Raw genomic sequence first — 27,371 nt, forward strand, 5'->3', positions numbered from 1 at the left:
GTGAATGAGGCCTCAGGCACTGCCTTTCTGGGTTGTGATGGCGTTCAAAATGAAGCACCGCAATGCAGCAACACGTCTTACATACATTACCATTACACGGAAGTGTGAATCCGGCCTGTGTGGTGTACTGTGCCGTGCCTTCAGTATGAATGGGCTGCCAATGCTTAAATTCGCGCATTTTTAAAAAATTTTTTATTGTAACTGGCGTGGGGTGCGTTACAACGCTGGTGCATCGCCTTAGTGTATTGAGACAGTGTTCAAGAGAAATGCCACCACAACACATGTTATGTTGCGTTAGCGCACTTTTGCGATTATTGCCTGCAGTAACACAAGATTTACCGCAATGCAGAAATGTGAATACAGCCTAAACAAAAAAAAACGGCGTCTGGAAATAGCTAACAGACGTGTGCCTACAAGGGGTTAACATGTTTTTTCAGTGCAAGCACTTTGTTTCCCGAAGCTGTGCTCATTTCCTCCTGCTAGCTGAGCCAGAGAGGTGCCAGACATTGCAATGTTTTTCTGCTTCCTGTGTCCTCAGGTTGATCTGGAAAGTAGGGGTAACCAGGCTGTAAGGGTTAACGTCTTTCCCATATATAAAAAAAAGTGAAATTGCACTGAAAAGCATACAAGCAGCTGTCATAACGATCAATATAAATTGTGTACAAATAAATAAAAAAAATGGCAGGCTAAAATTTGAAAAGCGTTATTTATAATACATTCTAGGTGAATGGTCTGCACTTGGGCAGTTGAAGAATCTATGTTATATATTTCTTACTAATTCATTCTTCTTCTCTGCCCCTGTCTATACATTAGGCTGATACTTCTCGACGACCTTTCTGTTTTTCTGCACATATCTATGTGGGATTTTGATACAATCCCTTCTTGTCAGAAGATCATCCTACCACCGATTACTAGTAATTTTGATACCCCCACCTACAGTATCTCACAAAAGTGAGTACACCCCTCACATTTGTGTAAATATTTTATTATACCTTTTCATGTGACAACACTGAAGAAATGACACTTTGCTACAATGTAAAGTAGTGAGTGTACAGCTTGTATAACAGTGTAAATTTGCTGTCCCCTCAAAATAAGTCAACACACAGCCATTAATGTCTAAACCGCTGGCACCAAAAGAGAGTACACCCCTAAGTGAAAATGTCCAAATTGGGCCCAAAGTGTCAATATTTTGTGTGGCCGCCATTATTTTCCAGCACTGCCTTAACCCTCTTGGACACGGAGTTCACCAGAGCTTCACAGGTTTTCACTGGAGTCCTCCTCCACTCCTCCATGACGACATCACAGAGCTGGTGGATGTTAGAGACCTTGCGCTCCTCCACCTTCCATTTGAGGATGTCCCACAGATGCTCAATAGGGTTTAGGTCTGGAGACATGCTTGGCCAGTCCATCAACTTTACCCTCAGCTTCTTTAGCAAGGCAGTGGTCATCTTGGAGGTGTGTTCGGGGTCGTGTTCATGTTGGAATACTGCCCTGCGGCCCAGTCTCTGAAGGGAGGGGATCATGCTGTGCTTCAGTATGTCACAGTACATGTTGGCATTCATGCTGTGTTGCCAACCGTCCGTGATTTTACGGGCAGCCCCTAAAAACGGGGCTATTTTTTCATGCCCGTGATTTGATTGTAGCCGTATTAGTGCAATTGTGACAGAGAAAATTGAGTACTGTCCGTGATACTTTTTTTATTTGCACTAACATACAATTTTTCAGGACAAGCTTTCGGGGTATGTCCCCTTCTTCAAGGTCCAAGTCTTTTTCATGCCCGTGAAAATCCGTTAAAAAAAAAAAATCTGACGGTCCCGGCTCGGAACTGCGCGCTTGCAGTTCCGAAGCATGCCGAGAGTCTCCGTTCATTCCCGATGATCTCTCTGACGCTGCTCACTGCTGCTCCTGCTTACTTGTGTGTCCTGTACCCTCCCCCTTCCTTCCACAGCGCGCCCCATTCGATTCTGCACAGGAGATGCTGGGAGGGGGAGAAGTGGAGTCAGCCTGCAGTGGAGCAGGACGGACTGTAGTGTCTTCAGCTTAGCAGAGGAGGGTAAGCTACTGATTATTATTATTATTATACGAGATTTATATAGCACCAACAGTTTACGCAGCGCTTTACAATGTATAAGGGGGACAACACAATTACAGGAGGGCTCTGCTCGTAGAGCTTACATTCTAAAGGGAGGGGGTGGTGGTACAGAAGGTAATAGCTGCAAAGAATGATTTGATGGGGGGTGGCTCAGGGACAGTTATGTGGGTGTGGGATAGATGATTAGCCAAATGTCTCTCATTGCCTTGTGGTCTTAGTGGGCAGGAGGAGGGGGGCAGAGAATGGGCTGTGTAGCAGGCTTGCTGTGTACAGTAGATCGTTTTTTGTGTCAGATCTGCTTTGTTTCTAAAACTGATTAGGGAGAATGTTTTCTGAGCTCTCCCCCAATCTCTAACTATTACCTGCACTGCTCACCAGTCCAGCCCAGGCACAGCCTCTTCCGTCATCTGCAGAGCTACCACCTCATGTGTCTCGGGCACTACAAATCCCAGCATGCCAGGAGGGGAGGCAACAGCAGCAGCAATATGATTTAGCTGATTTTCTGATGAAAAGTGCTGCTGTATATTCTGTCTGTATAGTGTGTGTACTGTTTGCTCATAATATAATTGATTATGTATTGTGCTTGATGGTCTTGAGGTGTTTATTCCTATATTTTTTATCTGAAAAAGTAGTAGTGAGCACATTTGGTCTCCTGTAGTATATCCGCAGCCTCTGACCCTCTCCTGTAGTATATCCGCAGCCTCTGACCGTCTCCCGTAGTATATCCGCAGCATGTGACCGTCTCCTGTAGTATATCCGCAGCCTCTGACCGTCTCCCGTAGTATATCCGCAGCATGTGACCGTCTCCTGTAGTATATCCGCAGCTTCTGACCGTCTCCTGTAGTAAATCCGCAGCCTCTGACCGTCTCCTGTAGTATATCCGCAGCCTCTGACCGTCTCCTGTAGTATATCCGCAGCCTCTGACCGTCTCCTGTAGTATATCCGCAGCCTCTGACCGTCTCCTGTAGTATATCCGCAGCCTCTGACCGTCTCCTGTAGTATATCCGCAGCCTCTGACCGTCTCCTGTAGTATATCCGCAGCCTCTGACCGTCTCCTGTAGTATATAAGCAGCCTCTGACCGTCTCCTGTAGTATATCCGCAGCCTCTGACCATCTGCTGTAGTATATCCGCAGGCTCTGACCGTCTCCTGTAGTATATCTGCAGCCTCTGACCGTCTCCTGTAGTATATCCGCAGCCTCTGACCGTCTCCTGTAGTATATCCGCAGCCTCTGACCGTCTCCTGTAGTATATAAGCAGCCTCTGACCGTCTCCTGTAGTATATCCGCAGCCTCTGACCATCTGCTGTAGTATATCCGCAGGCTCTGACCGTCTCCTGTAGTATATCCGCAGCCTCTGACCGTCTCCTGTAGTATATCCGCAGCCTCTGACCGTCTCCTGTAGTATATAAGCAGCCTCTGACCGTCTCCTGTAGTATATCCGCAGCCTCTGACCATCTGCTGTAGTATATCCGCAGGCTCTGACCGTCTCCTGTAGTATATCCGCAGCCTCTGACCATCTGCTGTAGTATATCCGCAGGCTCTGACCGTCTCCTGTAGTATATCCGCAGCCTCTGACCGTCTCCTGTAGTATATCTGCAGCCTCTGACCGTCTCCTGTAGTATATGCGCAGCCTCTGACCGTCTCCTGTAGTATATCCGCAGCCTCTGACCGTCTCCTGTAGTATATCCGCAGCCTCTGACCGTCTCCTGTAGTATTTCCGCAGCCTCTGACCGTCTCCTGTAGTATATCCGCAGCCTCTGACCGTCTCCTGTAGTATATCCGTAGCCTCTGACCGTCTCCTGTAGTATATCCGCAGCCTCTGACCGTCTCCTGTAGTATATCCGCAGCCTCTGACCGTCTCCTGTAGTATATCCGCAGCCTCTGACCGTCTCCTGTAGTATATCCGCAGCCTCTGACCGCCTCCTGTAGTATATCTGCAGCCTCTGACCGTCTCCTGTAGTATATCCGCAGCCTCTGACCGTCTCCTGCAGTATATACGCAGCCTCTGACCGTCTCCTGTAGTATATCCGCAGCCTCTGACCGTCTCCTGTAGTATATCCGCAGCCTCTGACCGTCGACTGTAGTATATCCGTAGCCTCTGACCGTCTCCTGTAGTATATCCGCAGCCTCTGACCGTCTCCTGTAGTATATCCGCAGCCTCTGACCGTCTCCTGTAGTATATCCGCAGCCTCTGACCGTCTCCTGTAGTATATCCGCAGCCTCTGACCGTCTCCTGTAGTATATCCGCAGCCTCTGACCGTCTCCTGTAGTATATCCGCAGCCTCTGACCGTCTCCTGTAGTATATCCGCAGCCTCTGACCGTCTCCTGTAGTATATCCGCAGCCTCTGACCGTCTCCTGTAGTATATCCGCAGCCTCTGACCGTCTCCTGTAGTATACCCGCAGCCTCTGACCGTCTCCTGTAGTATATCCGCAGCCTCTGACCGTCTCCTGTAGTATATCCGCAGCCTCTGACCGCCTCCTGTAGTATATACGCAGCCTCTGACCGTCTCCTGTAGTATATCCGCAGCCTCTGACCGTCTCCTGCAGTATATCCGCAGCCTCTGACCGTCTCCTGTAGTATATCCGCAGCCTCTGACCGTCTCCTGTAGTATATCCGCAGCCTCTGACCATCTCCTGTAGTATATCCGCAGCCTCTGACCGCCTCCTGTAGTATATCTGCAGCCTCTGACCGTCTCCTGTAGTATATCCGCAGCCTCTGACCGTCTCCTGCAGTATATACGCAGCCTCTGACCGTCTCCTGTAGTATATCCGCAGCCTCTGACCGTCTCCTGTAGTATATCCGCAGCCTCTGACCGTCTCCTGTAGTATATCCGTAGCCTCTGACCGTCTCCTGTAGTATATCCGCAGCCTCTGACCGTCTCCTGTAGTATATCCGCAGCCTCTGACCGTCTCCTGTAGTATATCCGCAGCCTCTGACCGTCTCCTGTAGTATATCCGCAGCCTCTGACCGTCTCCTGTAGTATATCCGCAGCCTCTGACCGTCTCCTGTAGTATATCCGCAGCCTCTGACCGTCTCCTGTAGTATATCCGCAGCCTCTGACCGTCTCCTGTAGTATATCCGCAGCCTCTGACCGTCTCCTGTAGTATACCCGCAGCCTCTGACCGTCTCCTGTAGTATATCCGCAGCCTCTGACCGTCTCCTGTAGTATATCCGCAGCCTCTGACCGCCTCCTGTAGTATATACGCAGCCTCTGACCGTCTCCTGTAGTATATCCGCAGCCTCTGACTGTCTCCTGTAGTATATCCGCAGCCTCTGACCGTCTCCTGTAGTATATCCGCAGCCTCTGACCGTCTCCTGCAGTATATCCGCAGCCTCTGACCGTCTCCTGTAGTATATCCGCAGCCTATGACCGTCTCCTGTAGTATATCCGCAGCCTCTGACCGTCTCCTGTAGTATATCCGCAGCCTCTGACCGTCTCCTGCAGTATATCCGCAGCCTCTGACCGTCTCCTGTAGTATATTCGCAGCCTCTGACCGTCTCCTGTAGTATATCTGCAGCCTCTGACCGTCTCCTGTAGTATATCCGCAGCCTCTGACCGTCTCCTGTAGTATATCCGCAGCCTCTGACCGTCTCCTGTAGTATATACGCAGCCTCTGACCGTCTCCTGTAGTATATCCGCAGCCTCTGACCGCCTCCTGTAGTATATCTGCAGCCTCTGACCGTCTCCTGTAGTATATCCGCAGCCTCTGACCGTCTCCTGCAGTATATACGCAGCCTCTGACCGTCTCCTGTAGTATATCCGCAGCCTCTGACCGTCTCCTGTAGTATATCCGCAGCCTCTGACCGTCTCCTGTAGTATATCCGCAGCCTCTGACCGTCTCCTGTAGTATATCTGCAGCCTCTGACCGTCTCCTGTAGTATATCCGCAGCCTCTGACCGTCTCCTGTAGTATATCCGCAGCCTCTGACCGTCTCCTGTAGTATATACGCAGCCTCTGACCGTCTCCTGTAGTATATCCGCAGCCTCTGACCGCCTCCTGTAGTATATCTGCAGCCTCTGACCGTCTCCTGTAGTATATCCGCAGCCTCTGACCGTCTCCTGCAGTATATCCGCAGCCTCTGACCATCTCCTGTAGTATATCCGCAGCCTCTGACCGTCTCCTGTAGTATATCTGCAGCCTCTGACCGTCTCCTGTAGTATATCCGCAGCCTCTGACCGTCTCCTGCAGTATATACGCAGCCTCTGACCGTCTCCTGTAGTATATCCGCAGCCTCTGACCGTCTCCTGTAGTATACCTGCAGCCTCTGACCGTCTCCTGTAGTATATCCGCAGCCTCTGACCGTCTCCTGTAGTATATCCGCAGCTTCTGATCGTCTCCTGTAGTATATCCGCAGCCTCTGACTGTCTCCTGTAGTATATCCGCAGCCTCTGACCGTCTCCTGTAGTATATCCGCAGCCTCTGACCGTCTCCTGTAGTATATCCGCAGGCTCTGACCATCTCTTGTAGTATATCCGCAGCCTCTGACCGTCTCCTGTAGTATATCCGCAGCCTCTGACCGTCTCCTGTAGTATATCCGCAGGCTCTGACCGTCTCCTGTAGTATATCCGCAGCCTCTGACCGTCTCCTGTAGTATATCCGCAGCCTCTGACCGCCTCCTGTAGTATATCCGCAGCCTCTGACCGTCTCCTGTAGTATATCCACAGCCTCTGACCGTCTCCCGTAGTATACCCGCAGCCTCTGACCGTCTCCTGTAGTATATCCGCAGGCTCTGACCGTCTCCTGTAGTATATCCGCAGCCTCTGACCGTCTCCTGTAGTATATCCGCAGCCTCTGACCGTCTCCTGTAGTATATCCGCAGCCTCTGACCGTCTCCTGTAGTATATCCGCAGCCTCTGACCGTCTCCTGTAGTATATCCGCAGCCTCTGACCGTCTCCTGTAGTATATCCGCAGCCTCTGACCGTCTCCTGCAGTATATCCGCAGCCTCTGACCGTATCCTGTAGTATATCCGCAGCCTCTGACCGTCTCCTGTAGTAAATCTGCAGCATCTGACCATCTCCTGTAGGATAAAATCCAGAGCCACCAAGCTGGACCCTTTTGACTGATTCCTGCACGGTGCAACTGAGAGGAGGTCAGTGACAGCTCCGCCAGGCCAGTCTGAGGGGGGGGGGGGCACTGATGTGAGGGAGGAGTGAATACAATAATGTAAGGGGGCACTGATATAAAGGTTTCCACCTATATTAGTAACTCCCCTTACCTTAGTGTATTCACTCTACGGAAGGTGGTCTCTGGTCACCAGAGTGCCCCCCACATCAGAGTTCCTGGCATTCCCCTTTACATCAGTCTGCAGGATTCCCCCTTACAGTGCAAGGGGGAACTCAATCTGCGGACCCTGATGTAATTGGGAACTCTGATGTAAAGGGAACACAGTGGACTCTGATATAAGGTGGTCTCTGGTCACCAGAGCCCCCCCCTCTACATCAGAGTTCCGCCTTAGATCATGATTTGCAGCATTTCCCTTTACATAAGAGTTTTGTTTCACTGTAAGGGGGGAATCCCGCAGATTCTGATGTAAGGGGGAACTCTGTGCTGACTGGGTTCTAGTACCCTAACTTAAAAACATTGCTAATAGCACTAGATATGTGTTTATAGTTTAAATATTGATATTTGCACTGTTTAGCACTGAAAACTGCAATTTTAGGCACTTTTTTGCAGTGGCAGTAAAAAAATGCAGCTGCCAGTAAATTGCATGATTATTTGCCCGTAAAAAAAGTGGTGCCGTTTGTAAATTTTGGTGTCCTGCCAGTAAATTTTGCTCCGGAAGGTTGGCAACTCTGCATTCATGGTTCCCTCAATGAACTGTAGCTCCCCAGTGCTGGCAGCACCCATGCAGCCCCAGACCATGACACCACCATGCTTGACTGTGGGCAAGATACACTTGTCTTTGTACTCCTCACCTGGTTGCTGCCGACACACGCTTGACACCATCTGAACCAGATAACTTTATCTTGGTCTCTTCAGACCACAGGACATGGTTCCAGTAATCCTTACTCTGCTTATCTTCAGCAAACTGTGGGCTTTCTTGTCCATCATCTTTAGAAGAGGCTTCCTTCTGGGATGACAGCCATGCAGACCAATTTGATGCAGTGTGAGGTGTATGGTCTGAGCCCTGACAGGCTGACCCCCCACCCCTTCAACCTCTGCAGCAATGCTGGCAGCACTCATACATCTATTTCCCAAAGACAACCTCTGGATATGACGCTGAGCATGTGCACTCAACTTCTTTGGTCAACCATGGCGAGGCCTGTTCTGAGTGGAACCTGTAATGTTAAACTGCTGTATGGTCTTGGCCACTGTGCTGCAGCTCAGTTTCAGGGTCTTGGCAACCTTCTTATAGCCTAGGCCATCTTTATGTAGAGCAACAATTCTTTTTTTCAGATCCTCAGAGAGTTCTTTGCCATGAGGTGCCATGTTGAACTTCCAGTGACCAGTATGAAAGAGTGAGAGCGATAACACCAAATTTAACACACCTGCTCCCCATTCACACCTGAGATCTTGTAATACTAATGAGTCACATGACACCGGGGAGGGAAAATGGCTAACTGGGCCCAATTTGGACATTTTCACTTAGGGGTGTACTCACTTTTGTTGCCAGCGGTTTAGACATTAATGGCTGTGTGTTGAGTTATTTTGAGGGGACAGCAAATGTACACTGTTATACAAGCTGTACACTCACTACTTTACATTGTAGCAAAGTGTCATTTCTTCAGTGTTGTCACATGAAAAGATAGAATAAAATATTTACAAAAATGTGAGGAGTGTACTCACTTTTGTGAGATACTGTATGTCTTTCAACTCAAATTTCCCGTACACACGGTCGGACATTGATCGGACATTCCGACAACAAAATCCTAGGATTTTTTCCGACGGATGCTGGCTCAAACTTGTCTTGCATACACACAGTCACACAAAGTTGTCGGAAAATCCGATCGTTCTGAACGTGGTGACGTAAAACACGTACGTCGGGACTATAAACGGGACAATAGCCAATAGCTTTCGTCTCTTAATTTATTCTGAGCATGCGTGGCACTTTGTGCGTCGGATTTGTATACACACGATTGGAATTTCCGACAACGGATTTTGTTGTCGGAAAATTTTATAGCCTGCTCTCAAACTTTGTGTGTCGGAAATTCCGATGGAAAATGTGTGATGGAGCCCACACACGGTCGGAATTTCCGACAACAAGGTCCTATCACACATTTTCCGTCGGAAAATCCGACCGTGTGTACAGGGCATAAGACTAGAGCTAATTGTTAATCACCGTGGGTTTATTTGCACTAATGCCACGTACACACGGTTGGACTTTACAGCACACTTTACCCAGCGGACTTTTCGACGTACTTTATGACGGACTTTCCGAATGAACGGACTTGCCTACACACAATCCACCAAAGTCTGTCGAATTCGTACATGATGACGTACGACCGGACTAAAACAAGGAAGTTCATAGCCAGTAGCCAATAGCTGCCCTAGCGTGGCTTTTTGTCCATCGAACTAGCATACAGACGAGCGGACTTTTCGACCGGACTCGAGTTCGACGGATTGGTTTAAAACATGTTTCAAATTTAAGTCCGTACAACTTTTGAGCAAACAAAGTCCGCTGGAGCCCACACACATAGAATTGTCCGACGAAATCCCGTCCGCCGGGCAAAGTCTGCCGTAAAGTCCGCTCGTGTGTACGCGGCATAAGTCTTTTTTTGGTAACTCTCCTTATTACTACTATTATTTTTTGTTTATATTGAACAGCACTTTCTCTTTTGTGTTTATATTTAAAACTTCTTCTTTTCTATGTCTTATCTACTGGATGAAAGACCTTGAGATCCAAACTGCATTTTCTAGTGAACAAAGGTCACAGCAATCTGTAGATGATTCCCTCAAAAAACTATTTAAAAATCATAAAAAATTAACAATTAAGTACCCTAACAGGAAATCCCAAGAGGACTCGGGGAAAAAAGTGATCCCAGCGGGACATCTACACACACCAAGATTTCTCAATATCTGGAAAAAAAGTTGCTAGGATCGTGGAATTGAGGTTATGCGATTAATTGTAGGTGAGGAATTACTACAGCTAGCAGAGATCCAAACAGAAATAGATAACAGTGTGTGACTTTTGGAACCCCACAGACAGGATCCTGACTTTGAGAGACTCAATAAATCCCTTAAAAAAAGAAGTAGAGCAAACCCAAAAATATCTTAGAACCAACAAACATGAAAAATTTCAACAGAATTTATTGGATTGGGAAAGGGACGACATATTCAATTTAATCATACAGAGAGGGAGGAGTCTATCCCGTAGAAGAAGAAGTCGGAAGCCCCTTCCCAATACCAACAACAATTCAAATTGTTCCTCCTCCGACGGTGAAGGAGATCCCACTGTGAAAACGGAGGAGACAACCCAGGTCCCTCCAAAGGCCACCCTCAGGCCACCCAGAGAGGCAAACAACAAAAAAATCAGACACGTGTGGCAGACAGGGAGAGGGGAAAAGATCAAGGGGGAAAAACAACAAGGGAACTCAAAGCCAGTACACGAAGGCGCTAGGAGAAAAAATGGTTTCTCATTCGGTCCTGGACCCTGACGACACACAGGGTCTAGATCTGAAGGTGGTTAACCTCACTGAATTTCCCCTTAATCGTCATCACATTTCCCTACTTAAAGTGGTGTTCCGGCCGAAATTATACTTTTTAAATAAAAATACCCCTATAATACACAAGCTTAATGTATTCTAGTAAAGTTAGTCTGTAAACTAAGGTCTGTTTTGTTAGTTTATAGCAGTAGTTTGTTATTTTATAAACTTACAGCAGGCCGTGGCCATCTTAAGTGTGGGCATCTGAAGCCAGACTGTATTTTTTCCTGGATCACATCCTTGCAGATCTCGCACATGCTCAGTGCAGCACAAGCAGTGTAATAGGTTTCAAGTCAGGTTTCCATAGCAACGGCAGTGTCAGAAGAAGTTGCCGCCCCTTCCCAGAAGGCATTGCAAACAGGAAATGATGCGATGGGCCACGGCCAGGGAGGAGGAAGTGAAAAATGAATGCAGCAGATATACAGTAGGTGCTGAGAAAAAAAATTAAAAAATATCCAATTTGTTTACAGTGGGCAGTTTAGTGAGGGATGCTGAAGAGTTGTAAAAGTGGGTGGAAATCCACTTTAGGAGGGGACTATCCTTCTCTCCCAACCCTGCTATGAACGAGTTTGAGGTGTATAAGGATGCCAGCCTCTTCTTACGTAAAGTCATCTTTAGATACTGGCACTCTAATCGCCAGAACACTCAAACTGTCACTCATCACAATAAGGAGGAAGCATTTCGCACTTTGGTGTCTCTACTTGAGGAAAATCTAGACCCCGACTCTGATATAGAATCAACATCGTCTACATACACACATGCAAGACATTCTAATTTGCTCATCAAATCTGTAACCATGCCCCCTCTGTCCAAACACAAATGGGTTAGTCTTTTTCTGAATCAGGTACAACAAGATCTATGTAAAGTGAACTGGACCTGGAAAGGTCTCGATAATCTTTCTAAAAAGGAGAGATCTGCTTTAACAGCTTCAGATCCGGGCCATTGCCAAATGACGGCAACAGCGCGGATCTAAATTGCCGGGACGACGTCTATTGACGTCGTCCCGTGCACGAGCGGCCTGCGCGCCCCCTGCAGGGCGCGCGCGGCGCGCTCGGTGATCAGCGAGTCTATGAGACTCGCCTGATCACAGATCAGAGTAAAGGGTTGGTCCCGACCCCTTACCACATGATTAGCTGTCAGCCAATGACAACTGATCATGTGATGTAAACAGAGCCGGTAATCGGCTATTTTTCCTCCTCGCGCTGACAGCGTGAGGAGGAAAAAAAAACCCGATCACCGGCGGCCGTGATCGGGACATTAGTCCCGATCACGGCGCTATTACAACACAAAGCAATAGGCAGCAGTGCTGCCTACAAGTGCCCACAGTGCCATCAATCAGCGCCACCCATCAGTGCCCACAGTGCCACCCATCAGTGCCCACAGTGCCACCCATCAGTGCCCACAGAGCCACCCATCAGTGCCACCCATCAGCACCCACATCAGTGCCACCCATCAGCACCCACATCAGTGCAACCTATCACAGGCCCATCAGTGTCACCTACCAGTGCCCATAAGTGCCAATCAGTGCCACCCATCAGTGCCCCCATCAGTGCCACCCATCAGTGCCCCCATCAGTGCCACCCATCAGTGCCCCCCATCAGTGGTACCTATCAGTGCCCATCTGTGCCACCTATCCGTGCCACCCATCCGTGCCACCCATCCGTGCCACCCATCCGTGCCGCACATCCGTGGCCATCAGTGCCGCCTTATCTGTGCCCATCAGTACCGCCTTATCTGTCCCCATCAGTACCGCCTTATCTGTCCCCATCAGTACCGCCTTATCTGTCCCCATCAGTGCCGCCTTAACTGTGCCTATCAGTGCCGCCTTATCTGTGCCTATCCATGCCCATCAGTGCAGCCTATCAGTGCCCACCAGTGCCGCCTCATCAGCGCATATCAATGAAGGAGAAAAATTACCTGTTTGCAAAATTTTATAACAAACTATTAAACATGATTTTTTTTTTTTTCAAAAATTTCCATCTTTTTTTGTTTGTTTAGCAAAAAATAAAAACCCCAGCTGTGATTAAATACCACCAAAAGAAAGCTCTATTTGTGGGAAAAAAATGATAAAAATTTCATTTGGGTACAGTGTTGTATGACCGTGCAATTGTCATTCAAAGTGTGACAGCGCTGAAAGCTCAAAATTGGTCTGGGCAGGAGGGGGGTTTAAGTGCCCAGTAAGCAAGTGGTTAAAACAACTGCAGGAAGCGCCTAACCTAATAATTAAAGAAAGCGACAAGAGTGGAAACATCATCCTTCTAACAGTAAGCCAGTATGAACAGGAAGTTGTGCAACAGCTTTCGGATGTGTCCACCTACGGTAAGCTGTCATCTAACCCCTTTCCAAGAACTGTGGAAATTCTTAATCAGAAACTCATTTTTTGCTTTCGAAGTAGACCTTATAACTAAAAAGGAACAGAATTATCTGAGTGTTAGAGAATTTAAAGTGGACGGCCACCCTGAAAAAAAAAATTCCACCAAAAATCCTACAAAAAATTAAAAAAAAAACATTTGAAAAAAAAAACATTTATCCTTATCTAAACCCTTGTTGCTAGGCAGTCTTCCTAATCTGCCTCTTCCTATTCCGCGGCATGTTCTGCTCCTCAGTGAGCGGCCCCGTTGTTTTCTGGGAACTGTGTGTGTTCCCAAAACACCACGGGGCCATTCACAGATCGCCGCGCCGCTCTCGCGCGCGCAGTAGGAAACTGGCAGTGAAGCCGCAAGGCTCCACTGCCTGTTTCCCTTACCTAGGATGGCGGTGCCGGGACCCGAGAGCCGAGGGACGTGTCGGCCTCGGGTGGCCGACATCGCGGGCACCCAGGGCAGGTAAGTCTACTTTTTTAAAGTCAGCAGCTAGTTTGTAGTTCAGTGGTGCACGTTGTGTGCAGAGTTCAGGGGTGCACGTTGTGTGCAGAGTTCAGGGGTGCACGCTGTGTGCAGAGTTCAGGGGTGCACGCTGTGTGCAGAGTTCAGGGTTGCACACTGTGTGCAGAGTTCAGGGGTGCATGCTGTGTGCAGAGTTCAGGGGTGCACGTTGTGTGCAGAGTTCAGGGGTGCACGCTGTGTGCAGAGTTCAGGGGTGCACATTGTGTGCAGAGTTCAGGGGTGCACCCTGTGTGCAGAGTTCAGTGGTGCACGTTGTGTGCAGAGTTCAGGGGTGCACGTTGTGTGCAGAGTTCCGGGGTGCACGCTGTGTGCAGAGTTCAGGGGTGCACGCTGTGTGCAGAGTTCAGTGGTGCACGTTGTGTGCAGAGTTCAGGGGTGCACGCTGTGTGTAGAGTTCAGTGGTGCACGTTGTGTGCAGAGTTCAGGGGTGCACGTTGTGTGCAGAGTTCAGGGGTGCACGCTGTGTGCAGAGTTCAGGGGAACACGCTGTGTGCAGAGTTCAGGGGTGCACGCTGTGTGCAGAGTTCAGTGGTGCACGTTGTGTGCAGAGTTCAGGGGTGCACGCTGTGTGCAGAGTTCAGGGGTGCCCGCTGTGTGCAGAGTTCAGGGGTACCCGCTATGTGCAGAGTTCAGGGGTGACCGTGCGCGCTATGTGCAAAGTTCAGGGGTGACCGTGCACGCTATGTGCAGAGTTCAGGGGTGACCTTGCACGCTATGTGCAGAGTTCAGGGGTGCCCGCTATGTGCAGAGATCAGGGGTGCCCACTATGTGCAGAGTTCAGGGGTGCCCGCTGTGTGCAGAGTTCAGGGATGCCCGCTGTGTGCAGAGTTCAGGGGTGCCCGCTGTGTGCAGAGTTCAGGGGTGCCCGCTATGTGCAGAGTTCAGGGGTGACCGTGCACGCTATGTGCAAAGTTCAGGGGTGACCGTGCACGCTATGTGCAGAGTTCAGGGGTGACCGTGCACGCTATGTGCAAAGTTCAGGGGTGACCGTGCACGCTATGTGCAAAGTTCAGGGGTGACCGTGCACGCTATGTGCAGAGTTCAGGGGTGACCGTGCACGCTATGTGCAAAGTTCAGGGGTGACCGTGTACGCTATGTGCAGAGTTCAGGGGTGACCGTGCACGCTATGTGCAGAGTTCAGGGGTGACCGCTATTTGCAGAGTTCAGGGGTGCCCACTATGTGCAGAGTTCAGGGGTGCCCGCTATGTGCAGAGTTCAGGGGTGACCGCTATGTGTAGAGTTCAGGGGTGCCCGCTATGTGCAGAGTTCAGGGGTGCCCGCTATGTGCAGAGTTCAGGGGTGACCGTGCACGCTATGTGCAGAGTTCAGGGGTGACCGTGCACGCTATGTGCAGGATTATGCTATGCACAGTGGGCAACATCTCTCCAACCACTCTCCACCCATCCCTCCACCTCCACGCCCCCCCTCCCAGCTCTAAAGCAACTGCATTCATGTGTAGGCTGTACAAGGTTTTTACAACACTCCCTCATTGCCACTATTGGATAAAGCATGTCCCCCCGGCCCCGGCAATGCATGGAAAAGAAACAAAGGCGCCAGAGCTGTCCTGAACCTCCTCCACTGACAGCTATGCCGGACCGACTGCGCACGCTCACGAAGCTGACGCCGCTGGAGGGACTGAGGCGAGGGGGAAATGTTAACTCTTGTTGCCTAGGAGACTGAGTAGCCACACATGCGCTCAGCTCACACAAAGCATGCGGGACTGAAGACAATAGAGCCGGAAATGTTTACTCTTGTTGCCTAGGAGACCTGGCCTGGCAGCGGAACTAATATACAGTGGCCGCTGCGCGGGCCACATGACAAGGCCTGGCGGGCCGGATTTGGCCCGTGGGCCTTGTGTTTGCCACCTGTGCCCTAATTGCTGGACTTGTAAGTGATCTACCTTCATTTGTCAGAGATACAAGAGATGTTCTTAGCAAACTAGAGGGAACCCCCTTTCCACATGGGGCTATCCTCTTTGGGATTGACGTGGAATCACTATACACATCAATCCCACATGAGTGGGGACTTCTTGGAGTTAAATTTTACCTGGAAAGAAACTTTCCTCTTTTGGGGGCCCAAAATGAATTCATTTTGGAAATACTAGAATTCATGTTGACAGACAACTTTTTTCAATTTTTTGGTACCTTCTACCAACAGATGAGGGGTACCTCCATGGGTGCCCCATGGGCGTCTTCTCACGCCTGTCTCCACCTTGGACTGTGGGCGGAGGAGATTGTATACGGGTCGCCTCTGTACCTCAGCCACTGTAAACTGTGGTTGAGGTACTTTGATGACGTGTTCATGGTGTGGGGGGGCACGGCCCAAGAATTACAATTGTTCATGGATGAACTTAACATCAATAACAGAAATTTGAAATTGATTTTGAGTCCCTGGCCTTTCTGGACCTCATAATCTCTTTGCAGGAGGGACATTTTGTGACTAGGACATTTCATAAGAAAATGTCAGCCAATACATTGCTGTATGCCACCAGCCATCATCCCCATTCTCTTATCCAGGGTATTCCGGTGGGGCAGTTTCTTAGAATTAGAAGGAACTGCACACTGGATAATGACTTCAACACGGAAGCCTCTAACCTGTATGAAAGATTCAGGGAAAGGGGATATTCACACAAAATCAGAAAGGCTAAGAAAAGGGACAGGAAGAAACTGCTGGATACTACTCCTCGAAACAAACAGGAAAATACACAACAAAGTCCCATAAGAATCATTACCAACTATGGATCTCAATGGGACCAGGTAAAAAGCATCCTCAACCAACATTGGCACATACTTTCCGATGCACCAATTTTGGGAGAATTTATAGGGGATCGTCCCCTTCTAACGGCAAGAAGATCGCAGAACCTAGGAGATGTACTTACCCATTCAGAGTACACTAGGACTTCCAGTAAAAACTGGCTGACTGATCTACCTCCTCTGAAAGGCATGTTTGCCTGCGGGAAATGCTCCATATGCAAATATGTTAACAAAACGGACGTCTTTTCTAGTTCTGATGGCAAGAAGCAATTCAAAATCAGAGATTTCATTAATTGTCTCACGTGTGATTCATATGATCACCTGCCCCTGTGAGAAAATATATGTGGGTAAAACAAAGAGACAACTAAAAATCAGAATTAGTGAGCACGTCCAGAGCATAGCCAAAAAAGGACGATGAGCGCATTCTGGCATTACATTTTCTAAACTTTCATGGAGGAGATCCGAAAGGGCTCAAAATAAAGGGACATCTACAGATTAAATCTGCCACTTAGGAGGGGTGACTTTGATAAGATCCTCCTTCAGAAGGAAAAGATGTGGATCTTTCTTTTAAAAGCACTACAGCCCTATGGCTTGAACAACGAATGCAACTTATCAGTCTTTTTGGAACCCTAACTTTGTCCAAATTGTTTGCGTACTTTCCTGCTCCTTCTGTTTGATCGTATTCTTCTTTTTCCTGCCCATTATATCAGTATTAGAAGGTATGGCTTCTTCGTATGGAATGACTAAGCCAAACCACTATACCGGGGTTTCTCAACCAGGGTTTCATGGAACCCTAGGGTTCCTCCAGTGGTGGCCAGGGGTTCCTTGAGAAATTAGCAATTTCTGCATCTTAGATAAGTTCCCACTGCCACCATTAATCTTTTTAGCTATTTGTAAGGGGGTAATTCTTCCCAGTATCTACAAGTGTAAGGAGCATTCTTCCCACTGACCATTAAACTAATGTATCATGAGTTGTAGATAATATAGTAATTTTTAGCAAGGGTTCCCCGAGACCAGAAAGTTATATTAAGGGTTCCTCTGTGTTGAAAAGGTTGAGAAAGGCTGCACTATACAGTGAAGACAATCTTACATTTCCATTCTCCAAAGTATTCTAAGTTTCTTTATCTGTAAAAAATATGTATATATATATATATATATATATATATATATATATATATATATATATATATATATATATATATATATCTTTTCTGTTACCAATTATTTAGCTATTTAGTTGTGTTTACAATCTTTTTCTCCTCGGGGAGCACAATTCTTTTTAATAACTCTATTCTCACAGTGACAACTGGTGCTATTGGCTATGAAATGTTGTGAGTGTTTGTGAATGAGTTCAGGTGATGCTAATTAGATGAATTGGTATACTGGTAAATAGAATAAAAGCAACAAGGGGAACAATACCCCCCCACAGGGGCGGACTGACAACTCATGGGGCCCCCGGGTAATACGAGATTATGGGGCCCCCAGGCAATCAGAGATTATGGGGCCACACAGTATACACACACACAGTATACAATCACATAGTATACACATACATGTACACACAGTATACACAGACATGTTTCTATTGGCTGAGAAGGTACTGGAGAGGTGGGGCAGCTATAATCTCGGGATTTTTAGACCAAAAGGATGTCGGTAAGGGACATTTCAGAGACAGATGTAAAAAAAACACAGATTTTTACATGCTGTCCCTGGTTTTACTGAGGCTGGCAACCCTGATGGGGCCCCCTAGTGGCCCAGGGCCCTCGGGCAGTGCCGAGTGGCTCAATGGTCAGTCCGCCCCTGCCCCCCCCCCACCATTCTCTTTCCCCCCTGTTTTCACTTTTTACAACTGGACACCACAGGATAGAGATATGTGTCTTTAAAGCGCAGTTCTAACGTCTAATTTTTTTTTCTAAATTCCTAAGTTAACATAATGTAAGTGTGCAACTCACTTGTTTTTTTCCAAATTACCCCGTGATGTCCAGTTTCGTATATAAAAATAACTTATATAATCCATTCCTGGAAGTTGTCATCTTGCCTGTGGGCATGTGAAGCCCACGGGCAGACATTTCGAGGGGTACGGTGCATGCTGAGCTACCAGCATGCACCGCCCGTTCCTGCGCATGCGCATTAGGTACACGTCGCAGCGCCGTAAGCTTCCGACGTTGCCATCACAATGGGCGTCGTCGTCGGAAGTGCCCGCCCCGTTGTGGTGGCAACGTCCTGGCGTCATCGCGTCACTTCCGCTTTCGGAAGATCGCGATAATTAGCGGCGGCTAGCCACACTGACTCCTGGGAAGATCGATTCATAGCTCCCAGGAGTCAGTGCGCCGCCCCAGGAAATATTGCGCCGCCAGAGCTGATGCCAATACCCGCGGGTGGCTAGGACAGGAAATGCCACATCAATAAAAATGTAACCCTTATGCCGTGTACACACGATCGGACTTTCGATGGACTGAACTCCGAAGGACTTTTCGACGGACTTTTGACGGAGTTCCGACGCAACGGACTTGCCTACACACGATCACACCAAAGTTCGACGGATTCGAACGTGATGACTTATGACAGGACTAGAATAAGGAAGTTCATAGCCAGTAGCTAATAGCTGCCCTTGCGTCCCTTTTTGTCCGTTGGACTAGCACACAGACGAACTGATTTTTTGACCGGACTCGAGTCCGTCGGAAAGATTTAAAACATGTTTTATTTCTAAAGTCCGTCTGATTTTTCGACAACAAAGGTCCGATGAAGCACACACACGATCGAATGGCCCGGTGGATTCGTTCCGTCGGACCTTTGCTGTCGAAAAGTCCGTACACGGCATTAGGAAAAAAAAATTCTTGCCATTTGTCACTGTCTATTATGCCAGCTTGGGAATAAGCTTAATTTGTGAAATTGTGTGGAACTCCGCTTTAACTAAAGCAGGCCATACACGGTCGCATTTCGAACAAATTTTCTTTTCAAAATCAGAAAGTTCCTTTTTTTTGTGATCCGATGATGCCACCATTGATTTTCGAAATCCGGCCGACCAAGCCTTCAATTTCACCTCATCTTGCTACAGAAAATAATTTCCGTGGCCGGGAATCTTCTTTTCTCTCCGTAAATTTTCTTTTCTTGCACATGCGCATTTTTTTTTTCCTTATTACATTTCTCGCACGATTCTCCCATCATTGATTAGAAAATCGTTCGTTTTTCAAAAAATTTCCGTGTCCGACTTCTCAAATTTGATGGCCGCGTGAAAATCATCAGTTGCTGCAGCCCACTAATGGTGCGAAATTCGTACGAAAATTCTTAGATACGATTTTCGAAAAAAAAAATTCTTTCGAAAATTTGAACCGGGTATGGCCGGCATAAGTGAGAAAAGCCTTTCCTGATCCCTGTGTTACTTGGATTGACTACATACCGCTATGGGACTTCCTAAAACATCTATTGAATCAGCTGATAGACTCACAGGCTGAAGTCTATCACACAGCAACGGACATTCCTCTCTCCCTCTCCCTCTCTCTCTCCCTCACACAAACAGACAGCAGGATGCTTCCCAGGATATAACTTCTCGCTTCTCCTGATCCCACATACAAGTTGTGCAAGGAGTTAACAAAAACTTCTCTCTCCGCCGTGTACATCATACCGGTCAGGGTAAGCAAAGGGGATTCACTCCCGCACATCCAAGGGCGGACTGACAACTCATGGGGCCCCCCGGGCAATAGGAGATATGGGGGCCCCCGGGCAATAGGAGAAGATTATGGGGCCCCCGGGCAATAGGAGATTATGGGGCCACACAGTATACACACACACAATATACACACATACAGTATACACACACAGACACACAATATACACACACAGTATACACAGAATACACATACACACACTGAAAAGGTACTGGAGAGGCGGGGCAGCTAGATTCTTGGGATTTAAAAAAAAAAACACTGATTTTTACATACTGTCCCTGGTTTTATTGAGGCTGGCAACCCTGATGGGGCCCCTTAGTGGCATGGGGCCCTCGGGCAGTGCCCAAGTTCCAGAATGGTCAGTCCGCCCCTGCGTCCACCTTCATCCCTGTATGTCCTATTATACTGCTGTTGTTCCGGCTTAAATGTGAGACTATACGAACGTGGTTGATGCCAATTCATATCTGGAGAAAAATCTTAAAAGTGGTTGTAAACCCTATTTTACAACCTTATGCTACAGGCAGAGGCGTCACCAGGGGGTGGCTATCGAGGCTGGAGCCCCGAATGTGGAGCCCATAGCCCCGAGTCTCAGCGGGTGTGGAGGAGAGACAAGCGGGCGGGTCGCGGCTGCAGCGGGCGGCATTGGAGGTGGAGGAGGGACGATCAGGTATGTACAGGCACTAAGCCATCGGACCGCCACCTCCCTCACCCCCCCCACACCCCAGTGCTCACCTCTTCTCCCTGCTGCGGCTGCATTCTGACATGATCCTAGGAGTGGACACTGATAAGCTCATCGTACAATCCAGAAGTCATGCATGCAGCTGCACACAGCTGTGACATGAACTTTCTCGGCACTCTTTCTCTTGTTCTTTCCTTCCCCCGCTCTCCATCCTGTCTGCTGCCGCGGAGAATCTAGATGAGAGCGGGGTAAGGAAAGAACAAGAGAACGAGTGCCGAGGAAGTTCATGTCACAGCTGTGTGCAGCTGCATGCATGACTTCTGGATCGTACGATGAGCTTATCAGTGTCCACTCCTAGGATCATGTCTGTATGCCTGTCTGTGTACTGTCGTGTCTGTATGCCTATCTAAGCAGGGAGAGGAGGTGAGCGCTTGGAGGGGGGGATAGAGCAGCATGGGGGGGGAATAGTGGAGCACATGTGGGACCAAAACAGCATGCGGGGGATCAGCGGAGCATGCAGGGGACCAGCGCAGCACACAGCACGCAGGGGGACCAGAGGAGCACAGGGGGACCAGCGCAGCAAGCAGGGGACCAAAGGAGCACAGGGGGACCAGAGGAGCATGTGGGGGACCAGAGGAGCATGTGGGGGACCAGCACAGCATGCGGGGGACCAGAGGAGCACGTTGGGGACCAGAGGAGCATGTGGGGGACCAGCACAGCATGTGGGGGACCAGAGGAGCACGTGGGGGACCAGAGGAGCACGTGGGGGACCAGAGCAGCACGCGGGGGACCAGAGCAGCACGCGGGGGACCAGAGGAGCACAGGGGGACCAGAGGAGCACGTGGGGGACCAGAGGAGCACGTGGGGGACCAGCACAGCACGCGGGGGACCAGAGCAGCATGCGGGGGACAAGAGGAGCACAGGGGACCAGAGGAGCACAGGGGACCAGAGCAGCACGCGGGGGACCAGAGCAGTACGCGGGGGACCAGAGCAGCATGCGGGGGACCAGAGGAGCACAGGGGGACCAGAGGAGCACGTGGGGGACCAGAGGAGCACGTGGGGGACCAGCACAGCACGCGGGGGACCAGAGCAGCATGCGGGGGACCAGAGGAGCACAGGGGACCAGAGGAGCACAGGGGACCAGAGCAGCACGCGGGGGACCAGAGCAGTACGCGGGGGACCAGAGCAGCATGCGGGGGACCAGAGGAGCGCAGGGGGACCAGAGGAGCACAGGGGGGACCACAGGAGCAAGGGGGACCAGAAGATCCGGCATGGGTGAGACCTGTCAAAGTTGGCCGGTCTGGATGAAGTCCAGGGCCAAATTTTTGTCCCAATCCAAATTTTTGTCCCAGTCCAGCCCTGGAGACGAGCAGGCGGACAAGCCCATCACCAATCTTCCGCTTTCACAGCTGGGACTTCAATGTGGGAGCAATGTGCGGCGGGGAGCAGAGAGATGATGTCATCTCTCACTGCCTGCCACACATCAGCGCTCTTCTGCCCTCACTAAGCCTCTTCAATGTCGGAGGTGTGGTGGGGAGCAGAGAGATTACATCATCTCTCACTGCCCGCCCCGCATCTCCGCTCTCCTGCCCTCACTAAATGGGCCAGTGCTGCCAGCCTGCCACCAATGCAGCGAGAATGCACATTTGGTGGCACTGGCTGGCATAGCAAGTGACAATCTGCAAATGGTGGCAGGTGACATGGCAAGTGACAATCTGCAAATGGTGGCAAGTGACAATCAGCAATGGGTGGCAAGTGACAATCTGCAAATGGTGGCAGGTGATGTGGCAAGTGACAAGCCCAGGGCTCCCACTGATTCTGCATTATGGTGAGTTCAACCACTAAATTATATATTACAATATAACAATAGAAACAATGCGCTTTGATCACCCTGACACCATATCAACCATATTACCATGATGATTGAAACGCCAACACCAGCCTTCCTTTGCCCGCAAAAAATTGCTTACCAACGGCGTGCCCCCCCCCCCCCCCCCGGTTGGTGACCGCTGCTATGGGCTCTAGCCCCAGATCTTTTTCAGACCTAGCAACGCCCCTTTTATTAAGGCTTACCTATAGCTACCCTGGATATCTCCTAAACCTGCATGGTTTAGGAGATATCCCTTGTCCCCTGCATGTGCCGACGTCATCGGCACATGCGCACTGGGGAAAACCGAAGCAATGGCACCTATGTGCCGTTGCTGCAGTCTCCATGCCGTTACCGGCGGCTCCCACGAGCACGCACGGGAGCGACGGCATCGCGGCTCCGGACAGTCACGGCGCCGGAGCCGTGATACCCGGAGGTAACTACGGGATGACATGTCGGCGGCCGGAGGGGGAGACGAGGACCGATGTGTGGGCTTCGATCTGAGGTAAGTAATTCATAATGAGCTAGTATGCTATGCATACTAGCTCATTATGCCTTTTTCTTGCAGGGTTTTTTTATCTTGTTTTTTTTTTTAAGAAGGTTTACTTTCTCTTTAAGACATCTCTATATGAGAAACGAATTCCCTTTCCATTTTTGAAAGTGGGTCTATTAATATACCGAAATCTTCAGCTGCAGATATATGCCTACTCAAATAGCTAAACTTTTGAGCTCCTACTACGAGTCGCATAAAACACTTCCTGGTTTTGAACTACGAGCCAAATAAAACACTTCCTGGTTTAAAACTACGGGCCGGATAAAACACTTCCTGGTTTGAACTACAGGCCAGATAAAAACACTTCCTGGTTTCAAACTACGAGCCGGATAAAAAAACACTTCCTGGTTTCCAACTATGAGTTGGATAAGACACTTCCTAGTTTCCAACTACGTGATGACGTGACATCATCACGTAGTTCGAAACCAGGAAATGTTTTATCTGGCTCCCGTGACAGAGTGTTTTTACAGGTGCCTTATACACCAGAGTGAGAGCAATAATTCTATGCCCATCTTACAGCTACTCTAAATGGATGACCAATACGGGGCTTTTTAAATATTGTCACTATTATGTAGTTATATAAGTTCATTGTCAATCTGCAGGCATGCACAAATTTAAAGTTTGACATGTTGGGTATCTGTTTACTCAGCGCAACCATCTTTTATTTTACAAAATTGGGTAATATATGTTTTTTTTATGCCCTAAAATTAAATTTAACTCCTTGCCGACCAGCGTACGACGATATACGTCGGCACAATTGCACGGCTGGGCAAATCGGCGTACAGGTACGTCCCCTTTAAATCACAGCATAGTGAGGGCGCGCGCCCGCCGTGGACTCCGTGAGCATGCCCGTGGACTCGGAGTAAACAAGGTATTTTCCTGTTCTGCCTAGAAACATGACAGAGATCTACTGCTCCCTGTCATTGGGAGCAGTGATCTCTATCATGTTGTTGTGAGACAATCCCCCCCTACAGTTAGAATCACTCCCTAGGACACACTTAACCTCTTGATCGCCCCCTAGTGTTTAACCCCCTTCCCTGCCAGTGTCATTTACACAGTAATCAGTGCATTTTTATAGCAGTGATCGCTGTATAAATGACAATGGTCTCAAAATAGCGTCAAAAGTGTCCGATGTGTCCGCCATAATGTCGCAGTCACGATAAAAATCGCAGATCACCGCCATAACTAATTAAAAAAAAAAAATGCCCTAAAACTATCCCCTATTTTGTAGACGCTATAACTTTTGCGCAAACCAATCAATACACGCTTTTATTGCGATTTTTTTTTTTTACCAAAAATATGTAGAAGAATACATATCGGCCTAAACTGAGGAAAAAATTTGTTTATTTTTTTATTTTTAGGGGATATTTATTATAGCAAAAAAAAAAATTGCTTCTTTTTCAAAATTGTTGCTCTTTTTTTGTTTATAGCGCAAAAAATAAAAACCGCAGAGGTGATCAAATACCACCAAAAGAAAGCTCTGTTTGTGGGAAAAAAAGGACGTCAATTTTGTTTGGGTGCAACGTCGCACGACCGCGTAATTGTCAGTTAAAGCAACACAGTGCCGAATCGCAAAAATTGCTCTGGTCAGGAAGGGGGGTAAGTACTTTAGGAAGTGGTTAATGTAATTTTTACTAAAATTTTGCACTTGATAAACCGCTGTGCAAATATTGTGTCACTTGGAACTACTAATATTTTATTCTCCGCTTTCAGAAAATATATAACGATTGGGGGTTTTAACTAATCTTCAAAATATTACAAAATTGGGTAAAAATATTAAAATGACAAAATATTAAAATGACAAATTGAGTGATGTATTAGAATTACAAAATATTACAAAATTAGGTAATATATTGTGTTTTTGTTTCCTACAATTAACTTTAATAAAACATTTTTGTGAAATTTTGCACTTGATAAATCGCTGTACAAATATTTTGTGAACTTAGAACTACTAATTTTTTTATTCTCCAGGGTCTCTGCTTTCAGAAAATATATAATGTTTGGGGGTTTTAACTAACCTAGCAGGACTAAAAATGTGTGCAAAAAAAAAACAAAAACGCAAAACGGCTCTGGCTCGTGCTCCGTGACCGCGGGTCGCGCGGACCCGATGTCCACCGGGCGCCCGCGATCGTGTCACGGAGCGGAAGAACTGGGAGATGCCTTATAAACAAGGCATTTCCCGTTCTGCCTAGTGACATGACAGAGATCTACTGCTCCCTGTCATTGGGAGCAGTGATTTCTGTCATGTGAGTAGTAGCCCATACCCCCACAGTTAAAATCACTCCCTAGGACGCACTTAACCCCTTGATCGCCCCCTTAGTGTTTAACCCCTTCCCTGCCGGTGTCATTTACACAGTAATCAGTGCATTTTTATAGCACTGATCGCTGTATAAATGACAATGGTCCCAAAATAGTGTCAAAAGTGTCAGATGTGTCCACCATAATGTCGCAGTCACGATAAAAATCGCCGCCATTACTAATAAAAAAAAAAATTAATATTAAAAATGCCATATATCTATCCCCTATTTTGTAGAAGCTATAACTTTTGCGCAAACCAATCAATATACGCTTATTGCGATTTTTTTTTTTTTTTTTACCAAAAATATGTAGAAGAATACATATCGGCCTAAACTGAGGAAGAAATTTGTTTTTTTTATATATTTTTGGGGGATATTTATTATAGCAAAAAAAAAAAAAAATATTGCTTTTTTTTTTCAAAATTCTCGCTCTTTTTTTTGTATATAGCGCAAAAAATAAAAACCGCAGGAGGTAATTAAATACCACCAAAAGAAAGCTCTATTTGTGGGAAAAAAAGGACGCCAATTTTTTTTTTGGGTGCAACGTTGCACGACCGCGCAATTGTCAGTTAAAGCGACGCAGTGCCGAATCGCAAAAAGTGCTCTGGTCAGGAAGGGGGTAAATCCTTCCGGGGCTGAAGCGGTTAGTTACACCCGGCATAGAGTACAAGAGATGTAGTACTGTGCAGAGTCCATACATACAGAATAAGAACAGATACAGAGAATTATACCCAGCAGTACAGCGTCAGCCACAAGTTGCTTAAGAATAAAGAATATTCATAATTATTGTGAAACTAATCATCTTTATCTTATTTCCTTAGATTCTAATTCCCGTCTTCAGAAGAACATGTCTGCGGGTAAGAAGTGCACTTTTAGTGCAGTACAATGCTTTTCAATGGACGGTATTGTGATATCGAGTGGTGTGGTTCGCTTCAACACATGCATTAAACTACTGTAGCAGTATAATGTGAACCCCGCCTAACACACTATAATCACTTTTCTTCTTTTTCAATAAAAAAAAATCTTTACCCTTGCAGTGGGTCTCCCTCCCCATTGGAGCAGTTGACTAATAGGACCCCTAGATAGGTCACATGGCAGGGGGTACAAATGAGGACAAATGCACTATAGAAAAAAATGTATACATTTATTGATAACAAACAAGTCTAGAAAGATTATTTATTGAAAATTAAAAAAAAAAAAAAAAACCTTGACCCTCCACCAAATGTAAAAAAGGACAATATTGTCACCAGAGAACATCATTTAGCATCTGGACCACTCACACCATACCCCAGGGTTTCTCAACCAGGGTTCCGTGGAACACTAGAATCCTCCAGAGGTTGCTCGGGGGTTCTTTGAGCAATCAGGACTTTCTGTCTCTCGGATAAGTTCCCCCCGACACCATTGATCTTTTTAGTTATCTGTAACGGGGTAATTCTTCCCATCGTCCACAAGTGTAAGGAGCATTCTTCTCACTGACCATCACACTAATGTATCATGAGTTGTAGATATAGTCATTTTTAGAAGGGGTTTCCTGAGACCGGAAAGTTATTTCAAGGGTTCCTCTGTATTGAGAAAGGCTGCCTTAGATCCTCTTCCTTTCCTCCTCATGTTGCATCCTGGACATCAACGTCTCTCCCTGAAGCGATACACTGAGTGCAGGATGTGGGGCCATGATGCAGGTAACTATGACATGTTTGTTATTTGGTTTTATACAAATTTTTCCTTTACAGTCACTTTAAGGTCTTCATGTTATGTAGCAGGGGTCTCCAAACTTTCTAAACACAGGGCCATTTTACAGTCCTTCAGACATTGAGAGGGCCAGGGAGAGTAGAAATGCCCTGGTGTCAATGGGAGTAAAAAATGCCCCATCATTGGAGTCAATGGTAGGAATAGTGCCCCATTGTTGGAGTTAATGGTAGGAATAGTGCC

The 27,371-nt window shown here is 47.8% G+C and overlaps 1 protein-coding gene across 3 annotated transcripts in view; it reads left to right on the forward strand.

The window, feature by feature from the left end:
- The window catches only part of LOC141133571 (uncharacterized), a 97,346-nt gene that overhangs the window by 24,922 nt on the left and 45,053 nt on the right, over positions 1-27,371 (forward strand). Inside the window, exons 1-3 of one of the 3 annotated variants that reach the window (XM_073623035.1) lie at positions 1,865-2,053; positions 24,576-24,744; positions 26,264-26,299. In XM_073623035.1, the coding sequence (XP_073479136.1) occupies positions 26,290-26,299 (10 nt within the window). In that variant the 5' untranslated portion in view covers positions 1,865-2,053; positions 24,576-24,744; positions 26,264-26,289. Of the gene's footprint in view, positions 1-1,863; positions 2,054-24,575; positions 24,745-26,263; positions 26,300-27,371 lie in introns of those variants that run through there. The other 2 variants (XM_073623036.1, XM_073623037.1) reach the window with 2 other exon arrangements.

Source organism: Aquarana catesbeiana, linkage group LG03 (assembly GCF_042186555.1).
Source record: "Aquarana catesbeiana isolate 2022-GZ linkage group LG03, ASM4218655v1, whole genome shotgun sequence".
Lineage (NCBI taxonomy): Eukaryota > Metazoa > Chordata > Amphibia > Anura > Ranidae > Aquarana > Aquarana catesbeiana.